Source organism: Bombus bifarius, unplaced genomic scaffold (assembly GCF_011952205.1).
Source record: "Bombus bifarius isolate JDL3187 unplaced genomic scaffold, Bbif_JDL3187 scf7180000008194, whole genome shotgun sequence".
Classification (NCBI taxonomy): Eukaryota; Metazoa; Arthropoda; class Insecta; order Hymenoptera; family Apidae; genus Bombus; species Bombus bifarius.
In genome coordinates, this window is record NW_022884502.1 from 1,612,109 (window position 1) to 1,625,764 (window position 13,656).

The 13,656-nt window shown below is 43.4% G+C and overlaps 1 protein-coding gene across 1 annotated transcript in view; it reads left to right on the forward strand.

Annotated features, from left to right (window-relative positions):
• The window catches only part of LOC117209881 (DE-cadherin), a 91,994-nt gene that overhangs the window by 64,472 nt on the left and 13,866 nt on the right, over positions 1-13,656 (forward strand). The window contains exons 2-5 of the mRNA XM_033452328.1: positions 9,761-9,834; positions 10,692-10,833; positions 11,120-11,358; positions 13,305-13,493. Coding sequence (XP_033308219.1) covers positions 9,761-9,834; positions 10,692-10,833; positions 11,120-11,358; positions 13,305-13,493 — 644 coding nt within the window. The remainder of the gene's footprint in view (positions 1-9,760; positions 9,835-10,691; positions 10,834-11,119; positions 11,359-13,304; positions 13,494-13,656) is intronic.

The window sequence follows — 13,656 nt, forward strand, 5'->3', positions numbered from 1 at the left end:
AAAACGCAGTCCATGCATTTCGAACCATTCATCTTTTAACCGTTACACGTACGCATTTCCTTTTAACTGGAGTTAAAAAAGACACACGACTTGTCCCAGAAAGTATTACGCACGTATTATTATATTTTACATTTACGATACTATTTTGGAAGTTATTGTTACATTCGGATGCCTTCAAGTGCAAAGAATTAAGGAGGGACTCTCGTGCAACGTCCTAATAAAACCAAGCGATTTTTATGAATTCTTTTCAGACTAACTACTAGTGGTAAGAGACTGCTTCTTCGAAAGTATAATCTTGAGAAAGAAATGTAATTTCTCTCTTTTTTTCTGTCTCTATTAATTTCGTTTAACTGATCGTTCGTTAATTTTCCAAAGCGCCACTTTTAATAAACTGGCGTGCACGACGAGCGAAAAACTAATTGATTAAACGACTTCGGAGAAGGCTCGTTCGCTGCACAGATTTCACCAGCGGTTTGATCGTGTTTCATGAAACTTTTGCTCGATTATTTACTCGTAATATCTCTCGAAACTATACAAACCGAATCCACGTGGCGAAGAAAGTAAATTTTTCTTCCAAACTCGCGAACTTTTCGATTCTTCGCGCTTTTCTTCCAGAAAGATGGGTTCGATCCCAGCGTAAACCGATCGAACTGGAAGAACATTTCTCAGCTTTTGCATTCTCACGATTACGACAGATGCTACGCCGCGCGCCAACAACCGTTACGTTGTCGAAGATGATCGCGAGACCCCATAACGCACGACAAACGACGAGAAGGACCGAAATAAGGAAATCACGCTTATACTCTAAGACTATTTATTTACACGCGAAAAAGGTCGCACAACCAACGGTTAGTTTGACAACAAAAATTCGTAAAAACCGGTCGCTTTTGTTGTCGTTACGCGAAAAATCTTCCCTTGAGAAACGAGCGTGCTAAAGAGAGATAAGAACCGACAATTGCTAAAATGTCACATCTCTGGATGGCAGCCGCACAGTGGACCAAAACGCGCGACTGTTAAGCGAGGAATAGCGTATTATAGTCGGAGCACACACCGTGCCATCGTAAGAGCATTACCGACAGCACTGCGCGTACCAAATCATCGACAAAGGCTGAAGGCAGCCGAGCAAAAGTCACGCTTCGATTTCGATAATGGAAATTGCGTTCGATCGATTCGGTTTGCCATCCGATGCGTCGGTATCCGACGAACAACCGCGAAGCCGAAAATACCACGAGCTCCTCTTTTCAGATATTCTTGCCGCGCATCGTTCCTGCAACGAACGAACCATTTTCTGAAGGACATTTTGGCGCTATCTTCGGGACACGGTGAAACGTGCCTCGTGACGAAAGAACGGAATAAAGAGAAGCGAAACTGACGGGCCGAAACGAAGCGATCGAAGTGGTGCTGTCTCGAACGTTTCTCGTCTCAACGACGAAAGCCGGGCTATAAACGAAATTCAGTGGACCAATAATCCGAAGAAAAAGTTCCGTAACACGTGGAATGCCGAATGGTTTTCGCGTGACTCTGAAAGGAAAGTGGCGAGACCGCGTGGCTCATGGGTGGCCCATGGTGTTGTAGTTGCATCGTACGCGATAATTACGCATCGGTCGATTCTAAATTCTATCGTATAAAGCGTTTGAAGATCGAGTTTTGTTTTACACAAAACTGTCACTCGAAAGAGCTGAAAAGGAGAGCCACTGATGGCCCAAGCGGCATTTCGCGTGTTAAGAACCATTATGCGATATAGGACAGGCTGTAACGAGGGAGATACGGTTATATATAAATTTCACGTCGTGCGAGATACACGACGTAATAATTAGAATAGATTCTTTTTTTTATGCACCAATTACGTATAGAGATAACCGTCATCGGATACGTAGAATCTTCTTCGTCATAGAAGAGCCAACGGACAAGTATAAATTTCCAGTCAATGAAGAAACATACGCATTCGTGTGTCACGAACGAGTCAGGCGTGCGACAAAACACGGGAACAAACGTGGCAGATTAATTCCAAATACGTACGAATACTGCTCGTTTGGGTTTTATCGCTATATCTATTGCCCTTTACGCATCAACATGCATATAACTGAATACGGTGTACGTGGTATATTGAAATCAAAAGCGGACCGATGAATATTCCCGAATACGCGTAATCGCGCTTCTATCGCGATAAAAGTAAGCGTCGTACGATGAAAAACGTTTGCGTGTTTGCAATGATTGGAAGAATTAAAAGTCCCATACCGTTCGTTTTGACCGGTTTGCTAACAAGTTTCCACGGTGATTATCGAGCAAGATATTTCTGATACATCTAACGTGTAATACGTGCGTTGTATATCACGTTGCTTTACATCTCGCGTCTTAAATTCGCGAAATTTCGTTCGCCTTATCAGCCGAGCCTCTGCTCGCTTCTTCAGCGCAGACCCCGAAACCCATGTTTTCTAAATCCACCGGCCCGACGTCGATCGATGATCGATCTCGTCGTGGCGCAAGGGACCGTGTACGAGTGCGTTGCCTTTTCGAAAGCCGGTCGACCAAACGCGTTATCGACGTCGAGCTAAAACTGGCCGTCGCGACAATGGAGGCTCTTTGACGCGATTGTCTGCCTTTGAACGCGCTCGATATCGTTCGATAGGGTGCGTCTGCGCGCATGCCACGCACGATAATCCACCCGCGACGCGACCTCGCGAAACACCAGATAATTACCAGCTTCGCGGCATGGAAATCGCTCGACCAACGCTATTCAATCGAATCGACCGTTACCATATGTATGTCGTTCGATCGTGGCTTCTATAGAGGAAAAATTCGCAACGAGAGAGAGAGACAGAGAGAGAGAGAGAGAGAGAGAGAGAGAGAGAGAGAGAGAGAGAGAGAGGGAGGGAGAGAGAGAGAGAAAGGGAGAGGCAAAGATCGTGAAAGCTTGCAAACGACGTTGTTGCCTCGTTCGTTCCCTTTCGGCAACAGGTGTCCCGTTTTTCTCTATTTCCAATTCGGGAATATATTTTCGGCCGCGAGCTCCGTGTCGCGATCGAGGATTTGTTTCATCGGGTTACGGCGTTGCGAAGATCGTTTTTTCTTTTGTTACTGCTACATGATACGGTGGATGTTTATATATTTGTGGGAAGTTTGTGAAATAGAAATTCGCAGAACACGCGTAACATAGAAAAATATGTAAAACGGAGGAGAGTAGCGCTGATCGTTGGGATACTCGACGGGAGAAGCGGATCTGCGCGTGGCTTGCAAGCTCGCGGAGATTAGAATTTGTATAAACGTTCTATTCGCAGTTACGGCGGAGTTTCAAACAATTACGGGGTAGAAATCGAATCGAGCGAGCCCTGTTATGCGCGATAATTTGCTAATTACCGCGATATCGAGCGAATTGACAAATTAGTAGTTGCCGTTGCACGTTCCACTTATAAAATTTTACTTTACAATTTTGGGTCGTGCACCGTGATCCCGGATGATTTATAAGTTCGTGAAATTCACGCTCGCGTTGTTATCAAATTCTATGCGTTTAATTAAATTAATTACTCTCGTACTACGGGATTTATTCGTACTAATAGCTCGTAACCTGTGATTAATATTTAGTAATATTATACATATGCATTGTATCGCGCTCGAGAATCCTAGAAATAACAGCGCAGCCATGAAGTCAACGCAGAGTTCGAGTTTGTACGTTTCGATTATCAAAGCGCACGTACGTAGCTCATAGGATTTTCCCTATCTACGCTCGTTATCCTTTCGCTAATTGGTAGATGGAAAATTTGTATTCGTTTATAGAGAAATTTGGAGATTCGAAAAACGCACAGAATACACGTATCGCGTGATATCGCGAAATTTTTCATTCCACTTTTTTGTTCGAAATTTGATCGAAACGAGTGATGTTCGTTTGTTTGTTAAAACGAGAGCGTGACTCGGACACGAAAATACAATGACTGCAGCTATGAAAAACTACAAGCAGGATATTGATTCGCGAATAATTTTACCTCTGCGAAATATGTGCAGCCCTGGGTGTGGCTACGTCAATGGGTCCTACTTAAAAGCTGTAATTTACGACTGTGCTGCATCGTTCCCACGTAGTATACGTCGCTGGAAAATCCATTTGCTTCGTCTCGAAAATTCATCGTTCTATCTTTTCATCGATTCGATCGTTCAACGAACGGCAGCTGGTCACGAGAACATCCTTTAATTTCGCTAGGTACAGCCTCTTGATTTTGGAAATCGAAGGACTTCTTCGAGGATCATCAGCTCGAACGACGAATCGAGCGAATCGCGTGGAAACTTCTAGTTTCAATTTTCCTTCCGTTCTTTTCTCCTTCTTTTTTCTTTCAAATATCGGCCACGTTTAAATTAGTAATCGTAGCAGCTGTCAGGTAACTCGGTTCTTTTTATATTTACAAAGCGAATAAAACTCTCGCGAATATAACTCGATTATTCGACCAGAAAATACGCTTGCTGCAAGCTATCGCGAACTAAGCCGATCGACTTCTCGTTTCCAGCAAACAATTCGTACCGGTTCTGAGAATAAACGAAGCACGGAAATTAGAGGAAATCAACGGATGGTTCGGTGCCACAAATTCAATTTTTGATCACATCGTCGTAAATATTCTCGTTCGGCGAGCTGGTCGATCGATCTTTTAGCGGGAAACCAAAGAGAATGGAAATTTAAGCGACCGATTCCTACTGCCTTTGTCGACGTCATCGATTTTCATCGACGTCATTTTTTTAACGATCAACGACAGGAACGAGACCGCGATCGTCTCGATCGTGGTCGTGTCGAAACGCGGAAAGTCACGCTAGAAAAGCAATCGTAAGTGTACAGTAACGTATACGGATCGCAAGATCGATAATTCTTTGGAAAGCGGAGCAGCGATGCGCGCTCGAGTCGATTAATCGTCGTCGAGTAATTTGGAGGAGAAACGGCGCGCGCTTCTTCCCTTATTTCCATCGACAGAGACAAAGAGCGAGGGACGCGAGCAATGAATTTTCGGTAAATCGTCGTGTGCTGGTGTTTGCATTCGCGTCTCGCATTGGCGCTCGCCTCGGAAACGAATACGCTCGGCGGGAATGGCGTTCGGCTAACGAAAATTTAATCGACAAGCACGATGATCGGTAGCACACTCCGTTAATCTGGAAAATGAAATCACCGGTAGACTCGCGCGCACCGTCGTCGATAATTATCCTAATAGAAAATGCATTCGCGGTATAACGTTGCGAACGCATCCGATCGCGAATAACAGCGACGACCGCCCGATGGATCGACGATCGTGGCGTTGCTGTCCGATAAAACCGCAAGGAAGCACGCACCAGGCGAACGAATAATTCGAGCGAACGTTCGATTAAACGAGTCGGCGCGAGTTCGTCGTCAAAGGGTTATCGACGGTCTGCCGCTCTCTTCGACAACCTTCGGCGGGATCGAAGCAAAGATCGGAAAACCGGAAAGCTGGAAAATTGAAAGGAACGCTCGATGTGCAGAGAGACGAATTTCGCGGTGTCTTTTACGGAAGAAGCGCGAATGTTAGCTTCTCGACGTATGCGGAGACGTTTCCTTTCGTTGCGTTACTTTCCACGTCTCGATATGACGCCGAGAGTCGTACACCGATTTCACGCCGAGCTACCTGTAATCAAATTTTCAGCGCGCATCGAGCGCTATTTTATTCGTACGTCAAGAGGTTGATACTCGTATAAATCCGCGAATTTATCGAAACCGAAACCGCGAATTTGTTAAAGATTTATCCGACAGGAAACGAGGCAAAATAGCTGCGGCGAAAAATATTCGATGCGAAGCAGGAATAGAGATGGATGTATTTCGACAAATAAAATAGACCGAATAGACTAGAATAGACGGAAAGAAGATGAGCCGGGTTAAGGGGTTAGGCGAACGCTGTTGTACGTCCGTAGTTCACACGCGTCAATTGCCAGGAACGTTTCGCAACGAATGGCAACGGACGCGATCTTTCCACGTTCTCGAAGACTGTAGATTGCATCGGGCGTCGTCCTCGTTCCACGACTATAGCGATGCTCGAAAGACGCGGCCGATTACGTGTCCCGAGCGTATCTTGAGCACGATGGAAGCGGAGTGGTAATCGAATTAAGTACTTACATTATCGGCGTCGAAACGGTGCGATTCGAGTACCCGAAAACTGTTTGGACGGGTTCGAGCCTCGTCGTCGCCTTTCTCTTTAACGGTGCGCGGGTCGTGTCTCTAAAAATCACACGACATAATTCGAAAAATCCTGGGTCACCGTTCTAAACATCGTAGTTGGCGATTTCAAAACTCGTAGGCCGCGGCGATTTAAATTTACGCGCTGTTTTAATTACGTGCGAATATTTTCGATAAAATTTGTAGGAAGAATGGCTTTTAATGTGACTTAAAAAAATTCGTTTTTCGTACTTTCAGACGCTTACAATATGTAGTGAGAGTAAAATTTTGATCGCGAACGGGTATTATAAAGTAAATTAAATGGAATTTCGTGCGAGAACTTTCCACCAAGTAAGTATCCTCGCTACCGTAGGTATAATATCTGTAACTATTGCAAATTCAAAGTATTCCTTTGTGTCGTGCAAACTCAGTTTTAATCCGTTACAAGAGGAATATAAAAAACGATCGATTAAACGAAGAACCAAAGGAGTCACGGATACCAAATATCTTACTACGTTATCCATAAGCCTCTTGATTTTCTAACAAGTTTAATAAGACTTTGCATACTTTCAACTAGCTTTATGCAATAATCGGTACAAACTTAGTTTCATTCTTCGTCGTCGTGATAAACCGTACAGTTTAATCGTTTAGAAACCGTTTCTCGAAAGATTTATTCCGAAAAGAGAAAGAAGAGAGAAGTACGGTCGTATCTATCGGATCGATCGTAATTTCCGCGGAATAAAATAACGCGGCTCTCTTGGTCAATAATCGTTACGAAACTTGGGTCTCGTCTTCTGTTTGCTTTCTCAAACTCGGATCGATCAGATCGGTTATCGTCGTTTCCTTTTGTCCGAATCGAACGAACCGGCCGAAGTAGAGAAAACGCGGAGAAACCTCGCGTTCGAAACCTGTGAACTCGATCGAAATGTAGGTTAACCCCCGCGTAGGAAAAGCAGGCTACTCCCCCTGAGGGAGGTTAGCGTGCCGCTTACAGCTTTGCCAGCTTGTACACACGTTGTCATTGCTCGAGTCACGATTTTTCATCTTTTCATCGGTTTCATCGTTCTCGACGTGATCGAGAAACACCACGATTTTCTTCGTCTTCTTCGTCGTCGATCGGTATATCGATTATCGGTGTATCTACGTTATCGCTCGTGGCGTTATATAAAAATCTCTGACAAGGTGGTCGTCGAGTTTCGCACCTGTTTGTTCGCCGCTTCGTTCTACTATTCTTTTGGTTTCCAAGTCACGTTATTCATCGAAATTCAAGATATTCGGATGGCTAAATCGCAAATAGTCAGCTCACGTTGCCAGATATTCGAGTCTGCTTACGATTTTAACGCTTCGACTGCCACGCCGAAATCACCTGTTTCGCTCAGCACGCCACGGGAGTATTTTTATTATTCGAAGGATACAATGGCAAAATAATAATAAATCGACGATGTAAGACAACATTTTCCCCAATGGACCGTTTATCTTACTGGTGATCACGGGTGACCATCGTGGCGTCCCGCTAACAGTTGGCCGCGATATATCGTAACGAGGCTTCGTTCGTTTCAACAAACCATTCGCATTCGGTTTTTCGTCGTAAGCAAAACGTGCAGAATACATTGTTGACACGTGCAGAAGATATTAGTAAACAGTGTTTGTCATTGTATATATAACAGCAAGGTATGTGCACACTTCTAACTTCGATTACGCGATTATAAAGCAGCATTTACGATTATCTTCTAGGCTGTGTTTATAATAATATTCGTAGATTAGCCCTCAAACATACGGATGCAAACACAGTGCATCGTTAGATGCAAGATTCGTTCTCGTTTTCTTTTTATCGATGTTCTAACGGAAATGTTTAATCGTTCAACGGGGCACTTTTTATCTCAAAGCATCTTCTATTTATCGGTTATATTCAAAATGCCCTAAGTGTCAACTTTCGTACAATTTTTACAATCGTAAGAAGTTGAAGCTCTCCGGTCGACCGACTTGCGACGTTAAATTAGACCGCGATACGTAAACTTGAACACTTGAAACTTAAAATACACAAACACGGAGCATAGTATATACGGTAAACAACGAAATACATGATCAGGTCTTTCAACTTCAGCATTAACTCCTTCGCTCCAAATGTATTTTTGGGTCGTTATCGTTTACATTTTGGGTCGTAATTGTTTACAAATAAAAAATAATACTCCTCAGTGAGTTACAAGCGATCAGTAAAAACGGTCAGATCTGAACCTGTTTTATCGTAAATCCAACCTGTTCTTTTGGGGACCAGAAACAAGCATAATAAATGCTTCTATACTTTACAAGATTTCTCAGGAAAGGAAAGGAGAAAGCGGTTTGTCACGCTACAAGTTTGTCAAATTATTAGTAAGTCAGCTCGTAAGTAACTTCCGGAATAACAATGTGTATGGCAGGCCTCCCGGAACAGGTAAGGAACAACGTTTAAACGTGAAACTGCATATAATGAATCGGTTGCCGAAATGGAAAAAGAAAAAGTGTCTTGTTTGGTCACCAAAAGGAACTAACGCGGTAAAAAGAACAGTTTTCTACTGTGAGACCTGTGAACGCAAACGCGGTTTACATGCCAATGAATATTTTCAAAAATTCCACGCATTACACAATTATAATTAATAGAAATATCCTAATCAAAATTATATTACTTCCGAGATGGATAAAGATTGTTTTATATCGCTTTAATAACATTATTTACACGTCATTGTAGCATTTAAAATCTGACACTTGAAAACTTGCAAGTCAAAGTATATTAGGTTGTCCAAAAAGTTTCTTTCGTTTCATAAGGCGATGGTGGACGAACGATAATTTCTGTTTTATATTATTTCATCGAATTAGGTCGATCGAATTGATCCGTTTCGTTCTATTTTTATTATTATGTTCGTGCATAATTCGATAAACTAATATAAAACAAAACACACTGTGCGTCTATTATTTCCTTATGGAACGAAAGAAACATTTCGGACAACCTAATACGACGAGAACAAGTCGGAGTTGCCGGTCGATATTCGCAATTAAAAGTCGCGGCGTTAAGAATTAATCCGCACTCTCAATTTCCTTTTATGTTCTACTTATCCCGTAAACAGACAGCGTCAACGATCCGCAACTATCGTCGAGCCATCGTTGATTTGTATCTTTCTATAAAATTCCAACGCTGTTACCGCCAGCCAAATCGACCAAAATGTGTCCTAACGTTTCTACCATAAGCTCGACAGCTTCTTTGGCTCCTCTAGTCGAGAAGCAGGAGAAACGAAAGGCAAGAAAAAGAGAACGAGAGGGAAAAGAAAAGAGGAAAGCGAGGGCAACGAGGGCGCGAGTTGAAATAATTATTAGACAGGTCGGAGGTAAAGCGCGACGTCGATTCGGCTTGCGTAACGTTCCCTCTCGATTATTTATCGTTCTCTCGATATACCTCTTGGCCGGAGTGGCGCGTTACCGCGTAAAATCGAAAGCTTTTACGGGGCCGTGTTCGCGCGTACCTAGACAACGGCAGAGGAAGCGGAAACGCGGCGCGCGAACCGTGGAAAAAATACGCGCGCGTGTCTGGTCCAGCGAGAAAGAGATTCCGATGGATGTTTTATTTTCTATTTTTCTGTCTCTGTGTTTCAGCCGACGCAACGAGATTGAGGCATTCCAGACACTTGGACGCGAGATCGCAGTTTCCTAACGAAGAGGAATTTCAGGTGAGTGCTTTTCGATTATACTACTTTTATTCAATCAACCGATTCTCCGGTTCGATCGATCGGCACACTTGGATGACGTTGTGAAATATTTCTGCAACGTTCAATGATTAACGGAATCGGAGTTGTTTAGTTAAAGTTAGATCGCAGGGATCAGGCCACCGCGTTCGTCGAGCGAAAGGCTGACATCGAAAACGACTTCCGATCTTCCACGCGTTTGCCTCTTTTTGTCGAAATAAACGATTTCCGATAGATGTCATTAAAACACACGTAGCTGTAAGAATATTTGGTTTTGGTATTTTATTACGTTTTGTGTGTTCCGAACGTACAGCAAGAAAAGCAGAGCTACGAACGCGAAAAAGAATATTTTACGTGTAACTTCAATTTTCAAAAAAATTAGATATTCATCGTATTACAGCACTGTGCGAAAGTCTACCTGTAGCTACGACGCGGAAGAACTGAACGCGTTTAATCGAATCACCGAGCTGTGGAAGTCTGAAAATTGTTTTCGTAGAGCCAATTAATTTTCCCTTGACAATAAGTCGAGATATAATCACCTTTTATAGGTTGCTTCGCTTCGTACCACCTTGCGAATCTCTCGTCCGATTTCTACCACGAGTTGTTATTTACAAAATCGTAAAATCGACCAACGATCGTTCTTGCTTCAAAGCCTAGAATTTTCGTAGGCCACGGTTTTAGCCTATTTACGATAATGATCTCGCGATTCCTATTAATCCTATTAATTCTACTCTAATTCTAAAAAATATCGACAACGTTGTGTACAGAAACGGACTTTTAATTGCGAACTCTGTTTTTCCAAGGAAATAACAGTAATAACCGAAATTGTACTCGTTTGGCAGATGCAACTGAACGAAAACCACAATCACAAACCAGTGTTTTCGAATTGCTCGAATTACGCACCAGTAGTGAAAGAGGAGGAGCCAGTGGGCACGGTGGTGATTAAAGTGCACGCAGAGGACAGAGACCATCCAGACGATGGAGGTAAGCGACGTGTCAATATCTCGCATTGTGACCGAGAGTTTCACCAATTTTCCCGATATTTCAAATCCAAGAACGGGGAGATAGTCGAATCGCGTAAAATCTTTCTCGAAGGCAAAGTAGTAGAAAAATTCATCCGGCCAGAAGCTTCCGGCGCGTTGCTCTCGACTCGTCCATTATAACGTTCGACGTGGACTTGCTCCGACCAAATTCGATCGAAAACTGGACTGAAATGGTTCGAGGAAACGCCGCATTTTAGCCTTTTAAAACGTGTTTTTCTTTCACGCAGGCACCATCACTTATAGTTTCGTGACAGCTCCCGGCGAGAAACTAAAATTCGAGATCAACAACAGGACCGGGTTGATCCGGACGACGCAGGTGCTGGACAGGGACGAACCGGCTCGAGAAAAGGAAGCCTACCTGACCGTCCTCGCGACCGACAACGGAAGGCCGCAACTCGACGACGTGTGCACGTTCAAAGTGACCATCGAGGACGTGAACGACAATGGGCCCGTTTTTGACAAAGTGGTAGGTGCCGCGTGACCACCTCGAGAACCTTCTTCTCGACTCGAGCGCTCTCATGGGTCGCTCGATTCGTCCATATACCGATTTACGACACAGCCTAGTCGATAAGTACTTGGACATTCTCGCTTGGATCTTCCAACAGAAACGCGGTAATTAGCTTCGATCGTTAGGAAAACGAATAAAATAGGAGAGTTCGTGTTCGTAGGACGATTGAAAAGGTTTCTGAAAATTATTTGGAAGGGTTGGAAGAAAATAAGGAATTAATAACACGATCTTCCGACCTACTGGAACAATTCGAAATCATTAGCCTAAAGTATTTTACGTTATGCGCAATTGAATAGCAATATAGAAAACGTAATAGATCGCAGAAGGAACGAAGAGGACGCCGAGAGTAGAAGATCGCGCAGTTTCGAAATCCAGTACGTTTTTTTTTTCTATGAAAATATCGAAAATATCGAAATGCTGTTTCGTATTGAACGAACGACTTTAGTACGCGTAATTGATGGATGAAAATTTCATGGACTTTAAGATTCTATCGATTTTCATAACAATTTGCCAGGTTTACCTGATATTTCTTTAATCGTAAATGTCCTAATATCTACGAACCGGAGTCTACGTCCGATACGGTTTACGTATCGTCGCGTTTGTCGCGCCCATCCTCGCTCTATGTGTCAACGGCAACCACGCGTGCCCGTATACGTCGTCGAAAATACTACCCTCTGGCACGCGTTTCGTCTTTTTTCCATTTCATACACGTTTTACGGACCAATCGAATTTCCCGTAACACGGGTTTTTGCTTCGTCGAGCAACGAATGCAGCAGCGTATTTTCTCTTACGCTTTACGATACGATTGTGCTACACTAACCACCACCTCTTGCTTCGATTTCTTTCTTTTTCTTTTTTTTTTTTCAAACCTAGGTCTTTCGTGGATACGTATGGAAGGTTGGTCTCGAATTTTCCCGGTGTATATATCTATTTCGATGTTTTTTTATTTTCTTATTTCTATTTTTCCATTCTCTTTCTATCTCTCTCTCTCTCTCTCTCTCTCTCTTTCCTATTTTTTTTTCTATTTACGTCTTCTTTTTGTTTGTGGGAATGCGAATGCCTACGTTCTGTTTTTGTTACGCAGTGGATTACTACGCCTGCGTGATCGATCGAAGATCTCGAACGATCTCAAAGGCGGAGTTTCTTATATGCGTCGGATGTTCGAGTTTGGCGTATTTACATCAGTCGTAACGAGGAAACGCGTTTCCCTTGTCCTGCGAATGTCCACGTTTATCTTCCTCCGAGAAATCATTTTTCATTTCCCTTCATTTTTATATATATATATATCAGTTTTTCAAAGTAAACTACTCGTCGTTACGCAACTCGTTCGGGCGTCAACCGTAGTTGTATCGTGCAAGAACGAGATACGTCTAATTATAATAAATATAACGCACTTCCTACTTTCGAGAGGGACGAAAGTTTCGAGAATACGTCGCGAATTATCCACGGACGAACGACAATAGCGATAAAGACTGCGAACGATGTCGGCGGTGAAAGGAAATATCATATCGTAGAAATAGCAGCGGAAGAAAGTTTCAGCTCGTTTTAAAATCGTATTTCGCGTTCTCTCTAATCTTCTCTTTCGCCAGACGATATACCAAACGACGAGGAATGCGCGACGCTCGTCATATCGGAAATGATGTATACGTCTAGTACGAAACGTACCAGACACGCGCATTTGACGCTTATAGGATAGAAAATCCCACTTTTACCGCTCGTATCGCGGCTTCTTTCGTCGCGTTTAGTTTATATCTCTGGACGCATGCACACGTAGATTTGTTTAGAGAAGGGCAAGACACGCTGGTGGGAAATAGATAGAGATTTCAGAAATCGATCGATACGATGCGAACGTATTTCCATATAACGTTGTTTTGTTTTTCTGGTGATCGTGGTCTCGCGTACAGGCGTATACCGAGTCGGTGCCGCAAGATTTGCCCCTGGGACGAGAAGTGATGAGGGTATCCGCCACGGACATCGACGATGGCAACAACTCAGTGGTCTACTACAGCTTGTTGTCTAGAAAGCCCGAAGACGCGGTGTACTTTCGAATCGATCGCAACACGGGTGTGATATTTCTCAATAAAACCATCGATGTAAGTATCACGCGACGCTGTTGATCCGAGACATTCGAACGTTAATCGAATTAATTAATTTTGACCCTTCGGTTGTGACGCGCGTGGCCGAGAGTACACGGTTCTCCTTTGTATACAAATAAACGGTCGATCCGACGCTTTCCGGAACAATCGGATTTTTCTA